The following is a 26,361-nucleotide window of genomic DNA, read 5'->3' as shown; positions in this document are numbered from 1 at the left end:
ACACACGGGCATGGGGCGCGGACGCGGGGCACAGGCCGGCACACAGCGGTTAAAAACTGCAGTGCAGGAGAGCGACAAAAGATAATAAAATAAAGTCCAGTGATCTTGCATATGGTTCATTTAATATTATAGTGTTGAGATGATTTCTTATTAGATAGGTAATCTCGCGAATGGCTTCTACACGTAAGGTAGGGTTAATCTTGTTGTAAGGCGCTGACAGCCGTGTCAAACTGCCTGAAAGCAGCCTTTTCTCTCAGCCTTTCATGCTCTGCGTCATTTACAGTTGCGGCCAGAATAGTGCTCAGCGCGCTTCGGCGTTCGAACTTTTCACGCATGATTTGTAGTGAAAACAGCAAGGTTTCTCGGGGCCTACGCGAGCGAACCAGTGGCAGTGTTAAGTGACTACTAATTTCCACTATGTAAGGCGTTAGAGAATTTTGATTGCCAAAGCATGTTCCGTATTATTATGGCCGAAACTGTGCATAAAATCAAGTGTATTTGTTGCTCTTCTCTACAGGATTGGCACCTACACAAGTCGGGGTGAATGAGCTGTGGTTTGGTCCCAAAACAACTTGAGCTGTTTTGGACACCACTTTTAATTGTGAGGCAACTGCGGAATCTTGTAATATGCTGTTATGAGCACATTGATGCGTAGCAAAATTTTGCCTTTAAAATTTGTCCTGCGTTCGCACAGAGACCCGCCGCGGTGGCTCAGTGGTTAGGGCGCTCTACTACTGATCCGGAGTTCCCGGGTTCGAACCCGACCGCGGAGGCTGCGTTTTTATGGAGGAAAAACGCTAAGGCACCCGTGTGCTGTGCGATGTCAGTTCACGTTAAAGATCCCCAGGTGGTCGAAATTATCCCGGAGCCCTCCACTACGGCACCTCTTTCTTCCTTTCTTCTTTCACTCCCTCCTTCCCCTTCCCTTATGGCGCGGTTCAGGTGTCTAATGATATATGAGACAGATACTACGCCATTTCTTTTCCCCAAAAAACCAATTATTATTATTATTATTCGCACAGAGTAGCTAAGAGTACCAAATAAAACCAAGGGGGTGAATTTTTGACAATAAATAGCATATAACAACAAGTGTCTCGAGGGGGAATCTGCGGATACATTGATTGTTATGGTGCAGTCTTATGATATGCTAAAAACTGCGTTCATAAAAACCTTCCCTTTGAAAAATGTACCTGTAACGAATCTCTAGACATGAGGACGTGTAAATCTTATCGGCAGAGAAATCAAACGCCCACAGGAGGAATGGCTGGAAACTATTTGTGGCCGCGTTTCGATGGAGGCGAATCGCAAAGGCGCCCGGGTGCCGTGATGTCAGTGCACGTTAAAGATCCCCAGGTGGTCGAAATTATTCCGGAGCCCTCCACTACGGCATCTCTTTCTTCCTTTCTTCTTTCACTCCCTCTTTTATCCCTTCTCTTACGGCGTGGTTCAGGTGTCCGCCAAGATGTGAGACAGATACTGCGTCATTTCCTTTCCTCAAAAAACAATTTTCTTTCTTCTTTAACTAAAGTGCTGCCGCGCGAAACCCAAGGTACGGCACATAGACAGCAAAGACACAAAAACGTTGATATTCGTACGGCAGCCAAAAACCCTCGCCATCTTCTCTTCTACCTCACCCTATGCAACTGCGCTCCTCCGCATTGTTATACTCTCTCAATGTGAGTGTGCTCTGCTGCATGCACACGGGTACGGGAGGACGGTGCATGTGAAGGACAGACACAACGGCTCCGCGGTCTAACCAAGGAGAAAGGCGCCGCACTCGCGAGGGTGCCCTGCTGTTCCAAAGCCCATGAACTCGATTAAGCGTCGACAAGGGCATCGCGTGTCGTCCTACTTTATCATCCGCGCTATTCCCATGCTCTAGAGCCAGCGTGTTTGGCCTATTTAGTCCAATGCGCACATTACAGGGGAAACTTCGTTGGCATATGCGTTGAAACTGAGAAGGCAACCTGATAAGAGTGCAAAAGGCCACTGCACAATAGGGTTAATGAATAAATTGTGAACTATACTTACAATAAGAGTCAATGGTTATTGGCAGCTTCTGAACACACACGCCCCCAGACGCCATAAGAACGTAAATCATACATAACGGTGATTCTTCAGTTTTGCATTCTATCTGACAACAACTGAACGAATGGCTCTCTTAATTTCAAATCGTTTTTATTTTTCCAGTGCACTGGATGGGTATTTGGGCTGCAAGCTGTAAATCACAGCTTGACATTGTCCAGAAAAGCAATGAAAGGCAATGCCGACACTTTTTTTTATTATGTACTAAGTCTAATACATTCCTGATAATAGTTGTGTTATTATGAAAACTAAGGTTACATTTGTTGAAATAACTACACAAAGTTATTACAGTATAACGTCTGTTATTCTGCTCACTTGTACTGCTTCGTTGTACTATGCATAGTAGAACGGAGCAATACAAATGAGCAGAATAACAGACGTTAGTTTTCTACAGAGGTTATGAACTTGCGAATGCCAACTAAGAAGCGAGGAGAAAATAATCCTAACTTGCGCTCGTGCGCTATACCAACTTCTCCAGCATATTTAAAAACCTGATTAAATTTCAGTGGTTTATTCCTTGGTCAAAAATAACTGCCTTAGTCTTTTTATTTTTGCATTGTCTAAGTTTATTGGACTCGGACCAACCAAGGTGTATTTCTTGAGTATGACCAATTAAGGCATCTTCACTGTCACTAGAGAGCAGTATAGTACAATCATCCGCATCAATGGCAAAATTTGCTGAATTATCGATGTTAGCAATATTGTTGACGTGTGAACTAAAAATGAGAGGTCTTCAAACCCTCCCTTGAGCGACATTACATGTAACAGGCAGAAAGGACGATCGCGCGGCTAAACGGCACCAGTTGTCAGCGTCATCGACAACGTGAAAAGAGTGAAAGAATGTTTTCTTCTGTGCTAATTAATTTGTATAACCTGATCAAAAATCGGACAAGAATTCAGACGAAACGTCGAAATCTGCGGATCGAAAGTCAGAAGCACGTCGCAAAAACTGCGAACCACTCGGGGAAATTTGCCGAGTTAAAGCTGCGGCTATAAGTAAAAAAGAACGCAAAAAAAAATAGCCGACCACAAATGACAGCTGGCAGGTTGTGTCGCGTCCGTTCACAGAGCACAGCCTCTTTCGACATTTATTCACACATTAGGCGACGAAATGCGTCGCGTCTGGCTATGTTCACAGCACAACTAAAAACGATCATGCCTATCTGTCAGAATTTCTCTGCGAACGGTAAAAACAATTAATTCGCTCGCATATACAAAAAACTGCTCTTTCGTTACGCTTTGAGGTAGCGTTATTCGCACAGCGAAGCCATTCAACGAAACCATTCATCATCCAGCAGCTGTTGCTCATCTGTTCTAGCGTTTGGATGCCACGGCACGCCCACACTGAATGACGATTCTTGACATACTTACCGCTTGGGAACGTTAAAACCTGCGTCTTTTTATTATTTACTGCATTACAGCTCATCCATGTCACAGCTGGATGAGATGCAGATTCCCTACTGCAGAGTTCTCTCTGCAGGAACTGCAGAGTTCCCCATGCATTTTATATTCAAGAAAAGTTAGCCCCAATTGCAAGCGTTCTGACTATTCCTCGTCTAGGCAGAACTGAGTACTTTTCGAAGCCTTGCACGCGATATTCTGATAGGTTGCAGTTTGAAGCCCCGATATCGTACCTGCATATGAGTTTCATTTGAAATGTAATTCTATTAGACTGAGCCACTAAGTAGCCTCATTGCAAACACTGCACGCTTAAAGAAAATTGTTTTGATAATGGCGTTCTGAGCAAATGAATTTCAGACTTACTACATTTGCAAAATTACATTTATGCAACGTTGAATCCTTCGCAAAAAATCCACCTCCCAGTTGCACTGCTGCTAACAAATAGAGCAGCCCCCTTTTATATAGATAACTGTAGACCAAAAGCGCGCCTTTAATTTTACTTCATCGAGATCTCGGAAGAAACATGCGGAAAGCTAATGTTTACCTAGGTGCACTTATCTTTGTCGCAAAGAAACTGAACTATTAAATAAATACAGGACACTTCGTTAAGAGCATTATCGATCGAGGCCATGAAAAATTGCCGAATATTACCGCCAGGAACATTACCGCTGCTTCATATTCCTTAAAGATCATGGTTTTTTTACAGCTTATCCCAGAACATGGCCGCAAGCCCTGCACACGTAGTTATTTCTTCTACGCCTTTTGCACTGCACCCTGTTCAGATTACTTGTCCCTAACAGAAGTCTTCAGTTCGCAACGAAGTACCGATAGGTCTTCTTTTTTTGCTTTTTGTGATTAAACAAGAAGCTCACACGTGTCCTCTTAAAAGCACCATGAAAATCGTGCCTTCGTGTCATAATAAACTGCAGAGGCTCTCTTGCCGGGCATGGCAGACTTAATTTTTTATATCACCGTATCCTCTACAAGTTATTTCCAACGCTAAGTGAAATTTTAGAAAGCTAAATTACATCCGTGCTCACGAGATAGTCAGCATCAGTGAAGGAACATAGCGAGCCGTGCGGGTGGGCCCAAAATCTCCATACTCAAGCAGTGCGACCAGAAAAGAGAAAGGCAGTTAGGACATGACAGCTAACTATCTCTAATATCCGAGTCAAATCTATCACCTATACTCTCTCCTTGCTAGTTGTTGAGCCAAAGTTTGAGAACACGAGACAGATAATGTTTCAAGCACCGCGGGTGATAGAAGTAAGTGCGCTGAGTCCATTCCGTCCCTTCTAGTGTGTCCATGTTGCTGCGTCTGTCTCCATGAGTAAAAATAAGGTGAAGGCGGTGATGAGCAGCGCAGTTCTACAAAACTTTCTGCGGCGGATGAACTGTGCACAAGTGCATGGGTGATCGCCCAGGGGAAGGTGGAGGCTGAGCCAGCGGTTCAGAAGAGCGCCGTGACAAAGGGCCGGAGGCGTGCGAAGCACGATTCCATGGCTTTCCTGATGACCACGAACACGGCGGTAGTCGCCACTTCGACCAGCAGGAACTGTATCAGACAGAAAAGCACGAAAGTGGTGCTGATCAAGATTTCTGTCCTCTTTACAGTGGCACTGAGCGCTTGTTTATAGAGACGATTCAACACAAGGGCATGCGACAGCCCATCATTCATTAATGCCGGCACAGTCGGAGAAAAAAAAAAAGTCGTAGCGTTTTACCGTACCTTTAACCGAGTAGACCTGCAGAAACATGTGTTTAACCTGGTCGCCTCATGTTCGTCCTTTGCTAAGTCGTCGTCACGTCTGGCGACGATATTAGTTCGATTGTAGTATTAGTTGATAAAGACGATGATATGCAATGCACAGCGCGAGAGCGCGTTGCAGTTTAACACGAGGCGTGATCGTTTGCGGCGATAGCATAGTACTCTCGTGCTGTGGCCAGTGAAGCTGATGTGTTGGCGCCACCATGGGTTCGAATCCCAGTCGTGGCAACAATTATTTATTTATTTATGGTATTTACGGTTTGCCCAAGGTCATCCTCAAGGTCATGCTTCATGAGTAGTGGTTTCGCACTAAAACCCACGCAACACATGCCAGAACATTTACGGTGCGGACGATACGGGCGAAGGCTCACGGAAAAGGGCCAAAAGTGGGCTTCACAGAACGAGGCAGGCCTAAATTGTCTGACGGCGAAACAAACTACTGACCCATCAACGCAACGGTTTGGTCCAAGACTGTTCCCAAGCATTTCATCCCAGAAGAGCCGAGCACCAGGCCGGGAAAAATCTTGTACACGTTAGAGAACAGGTCGGTACCCGGCGGGACAGGATATCGAACCCCGCACCTCCCGAATGAGAGGCGGATGCTCTACCTATTTCCCATTCCTGATTTTTATTTCTTCTTTTTTCTTTCAGGTCTTTCAGTCTCAAGACCCAAAATGCAGAATGAACGAAACAGCTCAAAGGCGCGTGGCGCTCAGTTATAGGGACGCTGCACAATTCACTCGCACACGTCGTTTATGATGACCGACTAACAATAAGAGCATAAAATACAAGAAAGTACAAAAAAAAAGAAACGCGGAACGAAAGGGGGCGACACACTGCGCGCCGCTTGCACGCGTCCTCTTTTCAGCCTGCGCTTTCAGGGCTGTAACACTGGTCGAGCATTGTGCTCCTCTGCCGGCCTAATTCAAATCCATCACACTTCGACACTGAACTTTACTCAGGACAGCTGTGGCACGAATCAAAATTATGCCACGAAACTTCGAAACGCTTAAATTCGAAAAGGTTTGCATCTGAGTTCACTACACGCCAAAACTCTGCACTGGCACAGAAAAATTAAAATGCAATGGGGTAATTCGTTAGCAATAAAACACTTGTGATAATTGAGTGCGTATTAGGTTTGGTTTATGTGGTTTAACGACCCAAAGCGACTCACGCTACGAGGGACGCCGTTGCGAAGGGATCCGAATAATTTCGATCACTTGGGATTCTTTAACGTTCCTGGCGTCACAGTACGCGGGGCTCTAGCATTTCGGCTACACCCAAATGCGACCGCCGCGGCTGGGATCGAACCCGCGTCGTTCGGGTCAGCAGCCGAGCGCCATAACCACTGAGCCACCGGGTATTAGATTCAGCGCATAGAGATAGTAATTGTTCGCGTACATAAGATATAATTTTACCACGAGTCTATTATACGAAGCCCTACTGGGCTGATTCCGTAGCGTAGACCGTCAACATCTGTCACGTGACGAGTACCAGACTGTGCGTCAGTTAGGAACGCCGCAGTGGCCCAGGTTTACACAGAGTCTGAAAGAATTTAGTGTAACTCCTGGGCATCAGCAAAATACAGGCAGGAGCAGGGCGACAGCTCTCGCTTAGTTAGCGCATCACTGAGCAAGGCGTCAACACTACACATTGGCTGATAATACCAGATGCGATAAAACCGGCAACCTACAGCTATAGCATACCGAATCGTACATGATGTTTAAGGATTCTGATCACTTATCAAACTTTTAACTGAAATCACATATTCCTTTCCCTACCGTCACTGCACATGTCAGGCCACACCACCAAGCGAAAAAAAAAACCTTTTTTCTGTCAGAGGAGCTATGTAGTCTAACTGCCCGCATTGCAGGTAACTAACCTAGAATAAGAAGCAAGGCCCTCAAAAGAACCCTGAGTGTTCGCGAACGACTTAATGCTCACACTACTATCCTTATCCTATCTTTAGTAAGATAAATTCTTCCTTAAAATATCGTCTAAAGCAACCTTGAAGCTGTCAAAACGGACATAGAAACCGAAAACGAAACAATGCCCTATCCCCTGAAATGTTTGGTACTCGTAACGCAGCGATGACGTCATTAGCGATATGGACAAAATGGTGGGAGAATTGAACAGGCAAACTAGCTTCTGCGAATGATGATCACGTTATGAGACGTGATAAATGAACGAAAACAAGAAAGAGGCATTTCTTGTTTAACCAGTGCAGAGTCGGAATCAGCGGGCGGGTAATGTTTGTGACGTAGCGATGACAGCGAAGTCACGAAACCGTGAAAATTAAATTTAGTTGCGCCAAAACAGAACGACGCACGGCCACGAAGTTAGCATAAATAGTTAAAACAAAGAGCAGCACACTAAAGGATTTCTTTAAACATTTGCACCTCAAAAATACCACTGGAGCCACTCGTGTGAGTATGTTTGCACAACAACTGTATACGTACTCCATATGTTCCTTGTATTGCTGCATACGCAGAATTTATCGCACACTAAATTCCTGCCGGTTTCAAGGTGCCACTTTCCAGATTTTCAATCGCAGTGTTGCGTATGCAGATTGTTGGGTTTAAAGTTCCGAAGCGACACATGTGCTGTGAGGGACACGGTAATGGAGAGTGGTGGAAAAATTTAGGCCACCTGAGGTTCTTTAACGTGCTCTGACATCACAAAGTGCACGGGCTTCTTTTACGTTTAACCTCCGAAACGCAGCCGCCGTGGCTGGGATCGAACCCGGATCCGGCTCAAAACCTGAGCTCACTTACTGGGTCACTGACGAGTTGCATGTTCTGCGCTATGTTGGAACTTTTTCGTTTACGTATTCAGGAGCAGCGTCATGATCGACAGCGATTATTACCTGTAGGATAGAAAGCCTTCCTTCAGAGGGGTTGGGGGTAGCGATAACCTAAGTGTCCACCCGCTTCCACCCCCCCTCCCCTCCTTCAGTCCTCCACTGCTCAGATTAAAAGTGCTGCATTCCTGGTCTCCCTTTGCACGATAGCATTCATAGGCTCCCGTACTGAGGACGAACAATAATTTAGCGCATTAGGTGGCTTTTTCTCACCACAAAAATGAACTTGACGGAACCGAGGGTCGACGCCTGCAAAGTAGATACAGAGAAAAAAACGAGTCAGCAATATCATTTAGATGACGTAACTGCAACTAACGATAAGTACGTTAACAATAATAAGAAGGGTAGTGCGTTAAGGTGCGGTCGCGAACCTTACATTACGTGACGGGCAACACTGACAAAATTCGAGGGGCACTTAAGCTCTGTCCTAAGGGTAGACACAAAGGGAAAGAAATACTTCGCTGCGCAGGTCTAAAATCACTGGGATAAAAATTTTTCCAGTGACCCTACGCAGGCCTTAAGCAAGGGGCATTACGCAAGCTGCATCTCGCGCGCCATCTCTTGGCGCAGCGGCACTCTTCGGTGTGTGTCACTTCTGGCGGCTGCCGCATGCCAACGTCACTACACCAATCAATTAGGTCAAGCTGCCGCGCCAGCCGACTAATCCGGGATTTTCTTCAGCCTTTAAGGCGAAAGCCTAATACGGCTTATCAGCATGAAACCTGGCACCCGGCGCACAGGAAAAGTGGTCCTTAAATCCCTGATGACGCTATTCGCAAAGAAAAATGAAATTTATTCGGAGGGTGCGGGAAATTGAACCAAGGTCCTTAGGTGCTGTGAACGGGAAAGCATCCTTTCACTTATACCATAAAGGCATTTGACCTAGACGTCTTTCCCAAAAAGGCCCCTGACCTAAAGGCCTTGGAAAGGCATTAGGAAGAGAGGAAAATAAATTAAATTATGAATTTCACTTTCAAAGCGTGCAGGTTGTGTTAAGTACCCTCCGTAATTTTTTTTTTTTTACTCACGGCCGACGCACGGTAAACGCGCGGCCAAAACCGATGACGCCGCATTTTCTGCACAACGCGTCCCTTGAAGGCCTCTCTTTAAAACCACAAGCAGAACACACTGGTCGACTAGCCGCCCACAGAAATTCCCGGGCGCATAAAACAGAGGGAGTGCACTAGCAACTTGTCAGACCTGTATTAAGTAACCACGCTGCGTGATCGGTGGGAGCCGTTCTCCCGTCTCCTCTGTATGCCAAACCCTGCAGCCGTTCTCTTCACCGCTCTTAAATGGGCACAGACACAAAGTTCATGTATGTCCGTTCTTTTGCCTTGAGAGACACCTACGGGCCTAGCCATCATGGAAGTGAGCTCAAAACACCAGTGCGCAGTATTAATAACTACAAACGATTTGTGCGGGCAGCTCCGGTGTCTTGGTGTGCGCTAGCGCTAAAGTGCACCTTGACGTCATGGCCGACTGGCCAACCATGCGTGATGACGTCGGCGTCGATGGCAAGCATGCATGGTTGTTCTAGTGGGCAACCACTTGGTTCGATGATGTCAAAATATTTCGGGCAAATGCACCTCGACCTCACTCAATGTGGGCGGAAATTCCGTGGGGCTTATCCGACAACATTCACAATCATATTAAATTATGTTCTTCTGAACGCCTTCGACTGCAACTTGCTAGAAGGCATCTCCTAGTCATCATCATCATCACCAGCCTGACTACGCCCACTGCAGGGCAAAGGCCTCTCCCATGTCTCTCCAATTAACTCTGTCCTTTGACAGCTGCTTCCACCGTATGACCGCAAACTTCTTAATCTCATCCGCCCACCTGACTTTCTGCCGCCCCCTGATACGTACGCTTGCCTTCTCTTGCAATCCATTCTGTTACCCTTAATGACCAACCGTTATCTTGCCTTCACATTACACGCCCAGCCCAAGCCTAGGGCAGTTTTAATTGGAAGTATATCGGAGAGGCCTTACTCCTGCAGTGGACTTAGGCTGCTGCTGGTGGTGATGATGATGATTACGTTAAAATGTCGCTATTAACGTTCGCGACTAGGAAATGTGGCATGCAGTACACTTTGTCGAAAGCACATACCTTCCCGGGAACTCCGTTATCGTCGCGGAGCTGGCAGGTCCCATTCGTCAGCTAGATTGATGGCAAAGACTAATTTTACGGTGCATGCACAGAAGGTGGAACTAGCGCACATGGCCACAGGACAAGAAGTAGGAGGCACACACATAACACCGCTGCACATACAAATAATTCATTGCGATGAAGAAAACAAGATTCATGTGTTTTATCCTGCGAAAGCGCACACTCCGGAGATTGTGATGGAAAGATATTTACGATGATAAAAACTGACACTCCTTTTTTACAGAGCATACACGGCTAGCTTCGCGAGTGGTATATATTACTATAAATCATTTAAACATTTCAGCCGAACGACACTTGATTTCCATCTGTGAAATGAGTAATCTGCATTTACTTACAACCAAAAGCGTATGCCGACACATTTTTGAATAATGGCATACACACTAAACAAATTCTCACCCTTAAGGGTGCAAATCAGCTGTCCCCAGACGAACACCCTTTTGGGTGCTAAAAAGGGTGCAGAAATCAGCACCCTTCAGGAAGGGCGCACAGCATGAAAGTTCAGAGGGCGCGCATCAATTCAAGGCTTTTGCTTCATGGGTGGATCAATGTGGAGAACCCTTCCAACATACATTCGTAGAGGTGTTATGGAAAAATAGTACCCTTTAATGAGGGTATAACCATTACATCCTCTAAAGTATCATTAAGTGCACCCTTCCTTAAGGGTGCTGAACTCGGCACCCTTTTTTAGCACCCAACAATTGGGAAAGGGTGTTCGTCTGGGGACAGCTGATTTACACCCTAAAGGGTGAGAAATTGTTTAGTGTGTACTTCAAATGGCTAAATTCTATGAGTGTATCGCATTTTTCATGCTCCACAACACGAAATTCCTAAAAGCTTCCGTAACATTCAAAAATTGGAGGTGGCATTTAAGCTTCGCTTTAAGCTTGGCGGACAGGCCGCCATTGGAATCTGAACCTGGCAACGTTTAACGCTAGAACTTTAGCCAGTGAGGCTAGCCTAGCAGTGCTGTTTGAGGAAATAGCGGGAATTAAATGGGATGTGATAGGGCTTAGCGAAGTTAGGAGGACAGGTGAGGCGTATACAGTACTAAAGGACGGACACATACTGTGCTATCGCGGGTTAGAGGATAGACGAGAACTAGGTGTGGGTTTCCTCATTAATAAGGATATAGCTGGCAACGTAGAGGAGTTCTACAGTATTAACGAGAGGGTAGCAGCTATAGTAATTAGGCTGAATAGGAGGTACAAGCTGAAAGTGGTGCAGGCCTACGCACCCACATCCAGCCATGATGACCAGGCCGTTGAAAGCTTCTATGAGGACGTAGAATCAGCAATGAATAGAGTAAAATCGCAGTACACTGTACTGATGGGCGACTTCAATGCGAAGGTGGGCAAGAAGCAGGCTGACGACCACGCGGTAGGTGACTATGGGATAGGCTCTAGAAATAGCAGGGGAGAGTTATTAGTCGAATTCGCGGATAGAAATAATTTACGGATCATGAATACCTTCTTCCGCAAACGAGAAAACAGGAAGTGGACCTGGAAGAGCCCCAATGGTGAGATTAAAAATGAAATCGACTTCATACTATGCGCTAAACCTGGCATCATTCAGGATGTGGCCGTCCTCGGGAGGGTGCGTTGCAGCGATCATAGAATGGTAAGGTCTAGAATTAGCTTAGACTTGAAGAGGGAACGGAAGAAGCTAGCGAAGAAGAAGACCATTAACGAGTTAGCCGTAAGAGGGAAAGCACAGGAGTTTAGGATAGCGCTGCAAAACAGATACTCGGCTTTAACTGAGGAAGATGATCTTGATGTTCATTCAATGCACGATAACCTGACATCAATAATTACGGAGTGCGCAGTAGAAGTAGGCGGTAGGACAGTTCGAAAAGATACCGGGAAGCTATCTCAGGTGACGAAAGATCTGATTAAGAAGCGCCAAAACATGAAGGCATCTAACACTACCGATAGAATAGAACTAACGGAGCTATCAAAGTTAATAAATAAGCGCAAGGTAGCCGACATAAGGAAGTTTAATATGGAGAGAATCGAGCATGCTATAAAGAACGGAGGTAGCCTAAAAACAGTGAAGAGGAAACTAGGCATAGGTAAAAACCAGATGTATGCATTAAGAGACAAGCAGGGCAATGTCATTAGCAATATGGATAAGATAGTTAACGTAGCCGAAGAGTTCTACACAGACCTGTACAGTAGCCAATGTAATCAGAGCGCTAATGAGAAAGACAGCAGTGCACAGCAATGCGTCATCCCGCCAGTAACGAAAGATGAAGTAAAGAAAGCCTTAGAAGCAATGAAAAGGGGAAAAGCAGCTGGGGAGGATCAGGTAACAGCAGATCTGTTGAAGGATGGAGGGGACATCGTGCTAGAAAAACTAGCCACCCTGTATACGCAATGCCTTATCACCTCGACTGTACCAGAAGCTTGGAAGAATGCAAACATTATCTTAATTCATAAGAAGGGAGACGCCAAGGACTTGAAAAATTACAGGCCGATCAGCTTACTATCCGTTGCCTACAAAGTATTTACTAAGGTAATCGCTAATAGAGTCAGGGCAACGTTAGACTTTAATCAACCAAATGATCAGGCAGGCTTTCGTAAAGGATATTCCACTATAGATCATATTCACACTATCAATCAGGTGATAGAGAAATGCGCAGAATATAACCAACCTCTATATATAGCTTTCATTGATTACGAGAAAGCATTCGACTCAGTGGAAACCTCAGCCGTCATACAGGCATTGCGTAATCAGGGGGTAGAAGAGCCTTATGTCAAAATACTGGAAGATATATATAGCAACTGCACAGCTACTATAGTCCTCCATAAAGTCAGCAATAAAATTCCAATAAGGAAGGGCGTCAGGCAAGGAGACACGATCTCGCCAATGCTGTTCACCGCATGTTTGCAGGAGGTATTTCGAGGCCTGAATTGGGAACAGTTGGGAATGAGAATAAATGGAGAATACCTAAATAATCTGAGATTTGCTGATGACATTGCCTTGCTGAGTCACTCAGGAGGTGAACTGCAAATCATGATCAACGAGTTAGACAGGCAGAGCAGATCGATGGGTCTAAAAATTAACATGCAGAAAACCAAGGTAATGTTCAACAGCCTAGCAAGGGAACAACAGTTCACAATTGGCAGCGAGAGCCTAGAAATTGTGCCGGAATACGTCTACTTAGGGCAGGTAGTGACAGCTGATCCGGATCATGAGAGGGAGATAACTAGAAGGATAAGAATGGGGTGGAGCGCATATGGCAAATTCTCGCAGATCATGAGTGGCAGTTTACCAATTTCCCTCAAGAGGAAAGTGTACAACAGCATAATCTTACCGGTACTCACCTACGGGGCAGAAACGTGGAGGCTAACGAAAAGAGTTCAGCTTAAGTTAAGGACAACGCAGCGAGCCATGGAAAGAAAAATGATAGGTGTAACGTTAAGAGATCGGAAGCGGGCCGAGTGGGTGAGGGAACAAACACGGGTTAATGACATCCTAGTCGAAATCAAGAGAAAGAAATGGGCTTGGGCAGGGCATGTAATGCGAAGGCAAGATAACCGCTGGTCTTTAAGGGTAACGGAGTGGGTTCCAAGAGAAAGTAAGCGTAGCAGGGGGCGGCAGAAGGTTAGATGGGCGGATGAGATTAAGAAGTTTGCAGGCAAAGGGTGGATGCAGCTGGCAAAGGATAGGGTTAATTGGAGAGACATGGGAGAGGCCTTTGCCCTGCAGTGGGTGTAGTAAGGCTGATGATGATGATGATGATGATGAGGTTACGATGCGGAATCGGTAATTCCCGACTTTACATTTATAGATTTCAGGTAATCATCATACCACTCCTGGCGCAGTGGTGCAGCGGTTAAGCGATGCGCCACTGCCCTGCAATGGCAGGTGCTGCCATCGGAGGGACATCTGATATCAAGGTTGCTTATTCCGAGCAACCCTTTGCGACCAATAATTTACTGGGCTGCCCCCTGCCAAGGTGAGCATTTGGCTCCCAATCCGGTGGGCAGGTTGTGAATGATGCTACAAGATCACATGATCTAGGTGATCTAGATCACAAGATCGCAAGATCACGTGATTACCTGCGACGCTGTAGCCCAACAAATTTTGGCTGTTTCGACGAGTTACGTGTTTTGGAGAGGTTGCTTTGGATGCAAGCGTCTCGAAAGCGCACGTATTTTGGCCCGATGTAGGCAAAATTTGTTAGGCCTTAGCGCCGAGGGTAACCGTGTTTTCGAAATTATAATAACTGATATAGATATTACCTACGGTGGGCTACACGCCTCTCAATAATTAAGGAGCCTAATAGTGATAGGTAAGAAGTGCTGTGCCGAAAAAAGCGCTGTTCTAACTCGAAGAGCCTATTTTTAAAAACTGTAAAATCTTAGGTGTAACACCCTATATATATATATATATATATATATATATATATATATATATATATATATATATATATATATATATATATATATATATATATATATATATATATATATATATATATATATATATATATATATATATATATATATATATTTATATATATATATATATATATATATATATATATATATATATATATATATATATATATATATATATATATATATATATAACTACACTGCTGTGATAAAGAATCCGAGTCCTCTGCGAAAAAAAAACCACGTGCCTTCCGGCACACTTTATGCAAAGCAAATCGGAGTGCTGGGTCCTCTCCAACATTTCCCTTCCACGATGTGATGCGTCAAAGACAGCCTAAAGTAAAGAACTCCGCAAATGGTCAGGCACCCTAACAGGATAGCTGATTGCAGCGCCTCTGACGGAAAAAGTGACTCACCGCGACTAAGGGCGACTGCTGCGCCTCGCTTCCAAAGCCGTCCCAGTCGTCGTAGGCGTCCTCGCTCACCACTGTTGGGGGAGAGCGCGAACGAATAAGAAAGGGGAGCCACATAACTGCGTGCGCTACAACGCAGCACACGGCGACTCTAGCCCTGAAACCCTAAGGAGATTTTATGTTCAACTTTAGGGAGATTACAAATGCGTCATTTTCCTTCCACAGGTTCTGTTCAGCGGGGACGCATTAGGATTCCTAAAGAGGCCGCCTTTTCGGCTGTCTGGGTCACGGTATCCTCCAACACAGCTTCCAGGCGTAGAAGTGTTATTTCAATCAGAAAGCGACAAAACAAAATGGTTCCTTGTAACCAAACAGCTGTTGTTACCACCCTAGCAAACGCGCTGGCACAGAGCAACCCATTCCGACCACGTTAAGGATCCCCATGCGGTCGAAATCCTTCCGGAGCCCTCTACTGCGTCACCTCCTTCTATCTTTCCCTTTTCACTCCTACTTTCCTCCTTTCTCTCATGGTGCGGTTGAGGTATCCGCAGGGAAGTCAGGTAGTTACCGCGCCTCTTATTTCCTTTTTAAAAAAAAAACTACGTACAACTTTTTCCTTGGACTGCCACTAGGCTTTTCTAAAGTAAAATGCCTCTTAAGCCAGTGCGCTCTTTAACCAAGCCGCCTTGCGCTACTGAAATCTTCACTTCATAACCAGTTACACCCGCCGCGGTGGCTCAGTGGTTAGGACGCCCAGCTACTGAGCTGGAGTACCCGGGTTCGAACCAGACCGCGGCGGCCGCGTTTCGATGGCGGCGAAACGCAAAGGCGCTCGTGTGCTGTGCGATGTCAGTGCACGTTAAAGATCACCAGGTGGTCGCAATTATTCCGGAGCCCTCCACTACAGCACCTCTCTCTTCCTATCTTCTTTCACTCCCTCCTTTATCCCTTTCCTTACGTCGTGGTTCAGGTGTCCAACGATATATGAGACAGATACTGCGCCATTTCCTTGCCCCAACAACCAATTTTCAATAACCAGTTACTATCATTAAAGTGTTCTTTTTTGCACGAATAACTACGCAATCTTCACGTTTGTAAAAATGCTAGAAACAGTGCCGCAGTTTCGCCTGCTTTCTAAGCTAGAGTTCTTGTCGGCGCCCACAGTGCAGTACGTTGTTGACGATTTTTGCTCTGTTTTAGAGCGCAGCTCTTAAGCAACCATTCGTGAGTTGAGCCACGTAGAGAAGGAACCTCAGGTAGAGAAAGAACCGGAAAAGCGCAACTTTTTTTTTTAGAAAGTAAACACCAATCTGTTGTTGTTAGTGGCTATTTATTAAAAAAAAATAACAATGCAAGTAAAAGATGTTGCTAGCCGCGGCATATGCCATAGCAACCTGAAGCATCTGAGCTGCGGCTAGCAAGAATTAAAGGACAGGGAGAGGGAAAGAAAGCGGGGAGCGATAGTAAGAAAAGATTTCCGCGATCGCGATGGGGTCATGAAGTGCGCCGTAATGCACTAGAGAGGCGCCCGCGCGCTGTGCGCATTTGGTGCATAGTAAAGAACCACAACCTAAGCCTATACTGGGAATGTAGTGCCATTGCTTGACCTTCCAAACGACTTTCTCTACATCCCGACGGCGCCCCCTGTAAATGGGCTTTTGAGGAAAGAAAATGGCTCAGTAACTGCCTCACTTGGTGAGCACCCGCAGCGGTGGCTCAGTAGTTGTGGCGCTCGGCTACTGACCCGAAAAACGCGGGTTTGATCGCGGCCGCGGTGGTCGAATTTCGATGGAGGCGAAATTCTAGAGGCCCGTGTACGCATGCGATGTCGGTGCACATTAAAGAACACCAGGTGGTCGAAATTTCCGGAGCCTTCCACTACGGCGTCCCTCATAGGCTGAGTCGCTTTGGGACGTTAAGCCTCTTACAAAAATGGTCTATAGACAGTTTATAGACATCTTTTAGACTCTATTGCCTTCCTATTGATATTTATTTTTGTCTATTCATAGTGTATAGACTGTCTATAGACAAAAGTCTTCTAAAAGTTTTTGGTCATAAATCTATAGATTGACTATAAACTGCCTTAGGATTTGTATTGCCTATAGACCGTTCTCTAGGGTTTTTCTATAGTCTATAGACTTTGAAGACAGAAGTCTATGGACAGACTATAGACTGTCTAAAGAAATTTTTGTAAGGGACCACCATAAACCATAAACTTCTTGGTGGACACCTCTATCGCGCAGTGGGGAACGGAGGAGGAAGGAGTGGGAGAAGGAAGAGAGGCAGTTGACGGAGGGTTCAGGATTAATTTGACCACCTGCAGGGTTCTTTGCTGACATTACACTGGACAGGAGAGTCTTGCATTTCGCCTACCGGGACCGCGGCCACTGCGCCCAGGATTTCCTGTAACCGCACAGGTACAGTTGGCGTCCCCATGACTGGGAAGGAAAGAGGCACACGTCACTCACGGCTGGGCACCACGAGTTCCGCCACGGTCATCACGCTGCTCCGAGCGAAAGAGGCCACTTGGCGCAAGCTCACGTGTGTCACGAGCCCCACCAGGAGGTACTGCGGGGAGAATGGCTATACAATCAGAATGGCCCCGCACAGTGTACTGTTCAAGCACTGCTAACTCCGGGAAGCTGTGTCCATAACCACACAACTGCACTTAGTTTTTGCTAATCACTCTCAGTCCTCTTTAAATGTCGAGCGGGTTATAACTTGTAAGGACTTCGCACTGCGTTACATGAGAGGCGAAAACTGTACGATTCCTCCAAGACGGGAAGAATACGATCCCCAGCGACTGCTGCCACCTATTGACGTCCCGTCCGAAACCATGGTGATTTTAAAATTTAGCGACACAGTTTTTCTATTTTACTGTTTGTCAGTCTGAATTTTTGTTTCGGTTGTCCTGCAGCTGACTAGCTTACTGACTGCTTATTTGATTGATCGATTGATTGATTGATCGATTTCCTAATGGCCCTGATGCGCACAATAGTACACACGGATATTTTGCAATCACATTTTTTTGTGAGGTGTTGCTATGCACAGGTGTTTTCACGCCTTGTAAGTGCAGAGAACAGGAAGATTTTCACGCCCTTAGGGAACTGCAGGAGACTGAGAAAGCATTCACCGTTTTCTGTCGACTCATTTTCTTGCAAAAACGACTCTCGTCACATGACTCGTTGATGTAGGTATTTCAACGCAAACGCGACTAACACGTAGGCGGGAACGAGCATATACCACAGGCGCCTTCCACCATCTCAGTTGCTTTTTTTTTTTCTCCCGCCATGCTCGCTTTGTTTCGTAAAAGCACGGCTAGCGCAAAATAAGCCAGCATAAAATTGTTTTCCGAAGTTCTGGAGCAGGTCAGATCTCTCTTTCCTATGCGAATACAACAGCGCTAAGGTCGGAGGGACAGACCTAGCTAGTGCAACACCTTTGCGCGTCTCATTCCGTGTCTATCATCGTCCTTAGCTGAGTTATAATTATTCCCCGATAACCAATCGCACGATTCATTGCAACAAGAATTCACCGTGTAACGCACTTCAGCAAACGCTCATTAGGTTCATCATCATCATCATCAGCCTTACTACACCCACTGCAGGGCAAAGGCCTCTCCCATGTCTCTCCAATTAACCCTATCCTTAGCCAGCTGCATCCACCCTTTGCCTGCAAACTTCTTAATATCATCCGTCCACCTAACCTTCTGCCGCCCCCTGCTACGCTTACTTTCTCTTGAAATCCACTCCGTTACCCTTAAGGACCAGCGGTTATCTTGCCTTCGCATTACATGCCCTGCCCAAGCCCACTTCTTCCTCTTGATTTCGACTAGGATGTCCTTAACCCGAGTTTGTTCCCTCAACCACTTTGCCCGCTTCCGGTCTCTTTAACATTACACTAATCATTTTCCTTTTCATAGCTGGCTGCGTTGTCCTTAACTTAAGCTGAACTCTTTTCGTTAGCCTCCACGTTTCTGCCCCGTAGGTGAGTACCGGTAAGATTATGCTGTTGTACACTTTCCTCTTGAGGGAAATTGGTAAACTGCCACTCATGATCTGCGAGAATTTGCCATATGCGCTCCACCCCATTCTTATCCTTCTAGTTATCTCCCTCTCATGATCTGGATCAGCTGTCACTACCTGCCCTAAGTAGACGTATTCCGTCACAATTTCTAGGCTCTCGCTGCCAATTGTGAACTGTTGTTCCCTTGCTAGGCTGTTGAACATTACCTTGGTTTTCTGCATGTTAATTTTTAGACCCATCGATCTGCTCTGCCTGTCTAGCTCATTGATCATGATTTGCAGTTCACCTCCTGAGTGACTCAGCAAGGCAATGTCATCAGCAAATCGCAGATTATTTAGGTATTCTCCATTTATTCTTGTTCCCAACTGTTCCCAATTCAGGCCTCGAAATACCTCCTGTAAACATGCGGTGAACAGCATTGGCTCATTAGGTTATTACAGTCTTACTACGCTCGCCAATACTCGCAATAACTGCTGAATGCGATTCGCTTTGACACATTCATTAACCGAAAATAATCCTGGCAATAGTCGTCGACCGAATGCTGGAAGCAGCACCTACTGTCAGCAGTTTCCTCGCCGAGGGTCTGAGCGGCTTTAGGTGGTTGCACGGACATGAAAAAAAAAGAGAGGCATTGTTAGCGACAGATTAAACGCTAAGAGCAGTAAAGCGGTGCTCTTCACATACAACTTCAGGGCCCCAATAGACACTTTTTCCTAAATATGTGACCTAGAGCAATGAAACTCCAGCTATTATCATAACATTTATGGTCATTTCAAATTTTCAATTATTTTTATTGTGAGTTGCATACTTTTGTAGCGACAGCTACATTACGGTACCATTTCAAACCTTCAGCGTGGCGACGCCGCCACGCTGTCACGTGGTCGGTCACGTGGTGTGGAGCAGCTGCCGGCGGCGCGGCGCCGTGGCTGATCACGTGGTTGGTCACGTGACCAGCCACGTGGTGCGGAGCAGCTGCTGCTGCCGGCGCGGCGCGCCGGCGAAACCGAGCTGCCACAGCTGTGCGCATGCGCCGTGTCAAGTGGGACGAAGATGAAGAAGGAACGCCCAGCGAAACGGAGCGGTGAAAGACTGACTTTGCAGCTCAACTGAGCAAGCTACACTCGGCCAGCTGCAGCTATCGCGTCACTCCAGGTTTAACCAGAGCTAAACCAGCGCCAATTTTTTTTTATTCTGTGTCATAAAAAAGTGCAAAATGTACATATTTTGCCCCTACTTTTTCTCACACGAAACCTCCATAATTATAAGTCATTGATGGCTGATTTTTTCTCCATATAGACCGTAGAGTGTCGAAAACTATTCATGAAATGCATACAAAATATGATAAGAAGAAATATTGGATCCTGGCAAGTTTACATTGTCTAGACACCACTGAGTGTAACTTGAAATTTGTTGGTAAATATGTGATCAACATTGATGTCTAAAAGAGATAACAACATTCCTCACACCTCAGAGAAAATATGTGCAAAATTTCGTGCAGATCTCAGCATCAGAAGTATCAAAAACAAGGTGGGCAAACTTAAAAAGTCAAAGTAGAAGCCTGGGCGAGTTGGTAGGCACTCATTCTAAAACAGAGCAAACAAGACAAGGACGACGTGTTGTCGTTTCCTTCCGTCGTTCTTGTTTTGTTTGGACTGTTTTCGAATGAGAACCTCAAAAAGTTGCCCGAAATTAGATTTTGAGAAAAATTCATTTTAAAGTTAAAGTACTATATCGGGGACGAAAGGTGGTATACTCCATGCAGCGGGAGCAGGAGCAACGGAAAACTGCACCGTAACGCCATCTACAGGCGGCATCTGGGATCGAGACAGCCAGTGGGAGCCCTTTATTATCTGCAAGCATGTCGCTTGACTCGTTGCAATGTTTGGGGTTTCAGCTCACCAAAATACCGATCTGTGCCGCAGCAGCAGCAATAAAGAAGATAAAATGAAGAGGGCCATCAGATTGCTACTGCTGCGGCGCTGCTCGGCATTTTGGCGAGCTGAAACCCGAAACATTGGAACTAGTCAAGCGACATGCCTGCAGGCAATAAAGGGCTCCCATTGGCTGTCTAGATCCCAGATGACGCCTGTAGATGGCGTTACGGTGCAGCTTTCCGTTGCTACGGCTCCCGCTGCGTGGAGTATACCACTTTTGTCCCCGATAGTACATGTTTACTTACAAAAGAAGGTTTCTTTCTAATAAAACTTTTGCACAAATGAGGAAAATTGTCCATAGAAAAGCCACTGTCACTAGAAACTTCCCGCAAAATAGGCTGCTCATACCCAGTTTCGATGGAACGGGCTGCTGCCACAGCTTTTACGTTGGCAGTGAAGCTTTCGCGCGAGCTCTCGCTGTCGTAAGCTCGGGCCGCACTCTTGCCGGCATCCTCGCCGGCCGTAGCTCGCCGCGATGTACACAGCTCAGAAATAACACTTTCTGGGCACGCACAATTCTCACAATAGAGTCCTAGAAACGATGCTAGTCCTTTACGCTTCGCGACCAGTTCCCGGACACGAAGTTCCGATCGCTGACACGTCGGGAAAATCGCGCCGCCCACGAGCATGTTGGACACTGTCAAATCGGTAATGACACCCGACCCGTTATCGAGCAGTCTTTCTTCGTCTTGGAAAAGTGCAATCTTCTTTTCTGAAGCACTCACATATTCCAACAGCGGTTCAATTTGCCTGGCGGAATCGACGTCGCCTCCGCTAGGCCTAGCGGCCGCGGGCACACTTGGCGCTGGACGCGCCTTCGCCCTCATTTTCCGCCGACCGCCTCTATATTTGTGCACAGAACGGCTTTTCACTGCACGATGACTCCGCTTGCTTGGTCCCGCTTCTTCCATGGCCAAGATAAAAATGCCGAAGGATCGCCACTCAGCCGCGTACCTCGGTGAAGCAGGGAACAAATAGACACCGCAAGTAGGCTTATCACACACATGCATGCTGCGGCCGATGGCAATCCCCGATCCGTATCACGTGACTTAAAAGCCTGTCGCAGGGCTCGGGAAACGCGCCAAACACATGCTTTTTTTTTTATTTCTTGCGCTGCTGCAGCCCAGGCAACACTGGTCGTTGCGAGAATGTGGCTTGGCTGAGCTCGTTCCGCAATGGCGAGCGGCCTCGATGCGTAAATCGCGGGACGGTCAAAGATAGCACACTTTCAGACTTTTAACAGCTGCCGTGTGCCCTTTAAATACACTTTTCACTATTTTCCCATCCAGATTTTGCGCTGTTTTTTTTATTTTCATGGAAGCTTAGAGAGTCTATAAACTTTCAAAAACAAGCAAAAACAAAAACGGATTATTTTCGAAAGAAAAAACGCATTTTTCGACCCGCATCTCCCCTCAAACACCATGTGCAGCAAGTGGTGCTCTTCACGTACAACTAAGGTATAACACTACGGTGTCAATAGTTCTGACTTTGTTCAGACTTTTCTGTGCGCTTTTTCTGAAGCTCCTGTACCATGATCCGACATTGGTGCTTCGAAATCCTGGCGCACAAAGAGGCCATCTATCATACAGTGAAACGGAGCAAAGAAATGTTTTCCTTTTAAATTTGCAGTAATAATTTTGTTTTCGTTAAAGATACGCCTAAGGTAAGAAACGCCACAACCTAACGTTAGGCAACAACGAAACAATCAACCATAACGAAAATTATCGTGCCCACACACGATATTTGTATGCCTGTCAAGACGTCCATGTAACCAACCATGTCCAACATTGTCGGATAATTTTTAATATTGAAAAATTGTAAGATACTGTTATGGAAATAGTGAAGGTAATGGTCAATTCTTCTGATGTGCAACAAATTCTTTTTTTAAGTGTTTCTATCGATCGCATCGAACAGTCAAGACTGCCATAGAAAACCAATGAAGAACGGTCTTGACGACAGCAAAAATGCCAATAGCAAAAAAAATTCAAGACTGCCATCGGGTGCTCGGCGGATATATTGACTGCTATACTGAAATTTTACATTACATGAAAAAATTGCGTTCATAAACTGTTTCCCGCTCAAAAATTATTTTGCCCACACTTGTTGGGTATGTTGGTGTTTTCCTAATTTCTGAGTGCGCAAATAAATGAAGTAGTAATAAGTAGCAATTAGGAATTTTCAGTTCACGTTTATCCGCCACTTCGTCGCAAAAACCATTTGACTGATCATGCCTTTCATTACCTTGCCACAAGAGCAGAGTTCGTCGTCACAGCACTGAAAGACAAAAAAAAAGAACCATTATAAAATAAAACTCAACAGCAGTCCCTCAGTCACGAGAATTGTACTCTCGGGGTAAACACAATCACCGGAGCCTCTTAGATAAAATTCTAACACAGAAGTGACGTTTTCAGTCTGAGCTGTGGGTGAGTAAAGACGTTTACTCATATTTGCAAAGCTGTGCTATAGTAATTAAAGAGTTAACGAACATAAATTTAAAATGCCTTGTATCGATAAATTGCTGCGTCCTAAACACGAAGACTCAAAACGGAGCCTTTAAAAGCTAGAAAAGGTAAAAAAAAAACTAAATGCATGCCGCCACTTGTGGCCCTTTTCGCAAGAAAACTGCGGCGCATCGTAAGAGTTTTTGTGTACGAATCTTTGAGGCTAGACAACACAGCTGTTCACTTTCCTACGGTGATCACGGAGCTATTTTCAGTATGGACGTCGCGAGTTTCATTCTAACGAAGTGAAAATTTTTTAAATAAAATTTTATCTTCAAAAGAACTTTTTATGCTGCTGGACAAATGTCAGCATAGCCAGAAAAAGCCACATAATTAATTTTTACACAGAACAAAAGTCGGGTGAAGTTGTCCTTAGCGCTCTATTAATTTTTTTTAACACATTCGATTGTTGAAGAAAGGTCTGTTGATCGCCTTGAGCCATACCTTTGAATCAAATGCGTTTCTGCGTAATGAGTGTCTCTCTCTCTCCATTGTCATTGTCACGTGGTGCGAATGCAGCATAAATCTCGAAACATCGAAACAGTGCCCATGCTAGTTAGAAGCCAATAGACTATCGTGGCGTTAGTCAGCAGCGAAAGCCCGATAGTCTAGCCTCTGGTTAGACACGCTCTGTCCTAACTTCGCAAGGCCTTCTGAAATCATCCTGTCATTACCTGACGCTTACTTCACAGCTTCTGCGACGCTTCCCCTTTTCAGTGAGGCGTAGCGCAGACGACACGTTCTGTACAACAGTAGCCTATTGTGCATGGTCGTCTGGCTTGCATAAACACAGGTTTAATGGGATCAGTGGTCCGGCCCTGAGCAGTAAGAGGCCCCAAAGTCGTAAAGCGGCCATGTCATCCTCCTATCAGTGCTGTCTGAATCCCCTCGCTTCAAGCACCAGTAACGAGGGAGGGTAGAATCATTTGCAAGGCCCCCTCGAGACCTTGCACTGCAGCAACAGCGCACAAATCAGCAAGTACCGCAAGAGAAGACACCGCAAGCGCTGTAGAGGTGGTGTTTGCGGCCTCTCATGCGCCGCCTTGATTTATGTGCTACTGCTAAACGCAGTAAGAGTTAACCAATAAGCCCGTAACGCGGTCTTAAGCGATAACTTTTCCCATCTGGGAGCTCACTTGGTCTGTCCTGGCCGGTTGCATGTCTGCCTGCCCCGTCGCCACCGCGTCGGTCATCTTCAGTTCTGTGGTGGGCTCCATCGCCAGATGGGATGATGGTGGTGATGATAACAGCGGTGGTAGTGTTAATGTTGCTAGCCTCACAAGGGTAGCGGTTCGTATAACCGCTGTAATGCATGGCTCGAGGATCTGGCAGAGACCAAACAATGGACAGAAAATATATTTAATGGTCCGAATTGATGAGCAAAATTGAACCTTGTCTGAAACCAGCCGCTGAATAAGGTCAGTGATCTTCCAAACCGATATCAATTAAAAAAAGAAGATTAATAAACGGGGAGCGTGGATCGGTGGTAAACCATTACTGACACACTCATATTTTATTCAGAGCCTACCTGCAAATTTTTTGTTCAAGTGGTGGCGATGATAGCAACGATAATGTTAGTTGAGGCTGGTAAATGGCCGTGATGACGCAGTTATCACGACGCTCAAACGACACGGTAGGCGTTCAGTCAAGAGAATTGACAAAGATGATGAAGAGGCACCAACCTGTGTCGATTCATTCGTTTTGCTTTGTTTTGTTTTGAGAACGGGGGGGGGGGGGGGGCAGTCATTTTAGAAAGAATGCGGTCACTACTTTGGGTGCAGCAGGTGGCATTCTTTGTAATACTTTCTCCCCCGCATGATTCACGATAACGAATAGCGTACAAGAAAAGACAGTTGGCTTGACTTGCCAGCGATGAATTTGCGCCGTTCAGAAAGAGCAAGGGTAGCAAATGAGGATCAAGCTGATCTCGGTCCTCTGGCAAAGCAGGCTGGCAAAGATAAGGTGGACAAAGACTATAAGGTGGAAGATCGAGTCACGCATGCATTCTAGAGGCTTATTTCTTATAGCTGTATCTTTAGTATTTGTCACACGCCGTTGTTGGAACCAAACCATAGCCTCCTTCGCACCGTATAAACTCCTACTGTGTCTGCAGAGTTGCATCGAAATGAGCCACGCACTCCCATGACAGCACTGATTTCAAGGCCGACATGCGGAAGGCTCACATCTGGGTCATGACTACGCAGGGAAGGGCATTGTCGAAGGAGCAACCCGCCCCCTCGAACCCACTTGGATGTAATTCTCATTCGCAAGCAAATGAACGTGGATGTATCTCCATTATGATTTGCAACGCCGAAGGCGTCCCCTCACAAAGAGCACTGACCAAGAACACATATTTAACAACTTGTTGCTGTTGTTGCTGTTGTTGCCGTCATCATCGTATTCGTTGTGCTCGATTGAGGAGCGGCATATACCCGATATTATCGTCCAAGAATCAGGTGGTGGCGTTCTAATACTCAAAAACCTTTATTCTTTACACTTCCCCAATTCAACCGCCCTTTTCTTCCGCTCCACAAACAATCATCCAGAGTCAGCGAAACCAAATTATTCTTTCCTCGCCTCACAATTCTTGGCCGTTCGATCCTCCCAGTGTCGCTATGTGCCGTCAGAAGCTTGGGCAACAAAAACAACCTACAAGCTATGCGAGGACTGATAAACTCGCCTCCCCTGCTAACAACGAGAAAGAGGCCACTGCCGTCTCGAGCGCGGTTTGACGGATCAACAGTTGGATGTTCCGACTTGCCGCTCCCGGGTGACAAGAGCATTTGAAACACGCGCCATTA

General features: G+C 45.9%; 1 protein-coding gene across 1 annotated transcript; it reads right to left on the bottom strand.

Annotated features, from left to right (window-relative positions):
- Positions 1-4,901: 4,901 nt before the first annotated feature.
- LOC144100025 (uncharacterized) lies at positions 4,902-24,828 on the bottom strand. Its single transcript, XM_077633073.1, has 8 exons — positions 24,697-24,828; positions 23,301-23,333; positions 19,684-19,716; positions 17,568-17,667; positions 15,103-15,173; positions 10,227-10,277; positions 8,328-8,363; positions 4,902-5,041 (listed from the first exon to the last, which is right to left on the bottom strand). The coding sequence occupies exons 1-8, from the start codon at positions 24,775-24,777 to the stop codon at positions 4,937-4,939; spliced, it is 510 nt and encodes a 169-aa protein (XP_077489199.1). The 5' UTR covers positions 24,778-24,828; the 3' UTR covers positions 4,902-4,936.
- Between the last annotated feature and the right edge of the window lie 1,533 nt (positions 24,829-26,361).

Source organism: Amblyomma americanum, chromosome 8 (assembly GCF_052857255.1).
Source record: "Amblyomma americanum isolate KBUSLIRL-KWMA chromosome 8, ASM5285725v1, whole genome shotgun sequence".
Taxonomy (NCBI): Eukaryota; Metazoa; Arthropoda; class Arachnida; order Ixodida; family Ixodidae; genus Amblyomma; species Amblyomma americanum.
The sequence above is the reverse complement of the archived record's forward strand: the minus strand, read 5'-3'. Positions and strand labels throughout refer to the sequence as shown.

What these genes read in the sequence shown, in the direction of transcription:
- LOC144100025 (XM_077633073.1), bottom strand. Translation starts at nt 24,777, where the DNA reads ATGGAGCCCACCACAGAACTGAAGATGACCGACGCGGTGGCGACGGGG. An exon ending in AACTCTGCTCTTGTGGCAAG is followed by an intron (nt 19,717 to 23,300) that starts GTAATGAAAGGC and finishes AACCACCTAAAG; the next exon opens with CCGCTCAGACCCTCGGCGAG. An exon ending in CCGTCAAGTTCATTTTTGTG is followed by an intron (nt 5,042 to 8,327) that starts GTGAGAAAAAGC and finishes TGTCTGATACAG; the next exon opens with TTCCTGCTGGTCGAAGTGGC.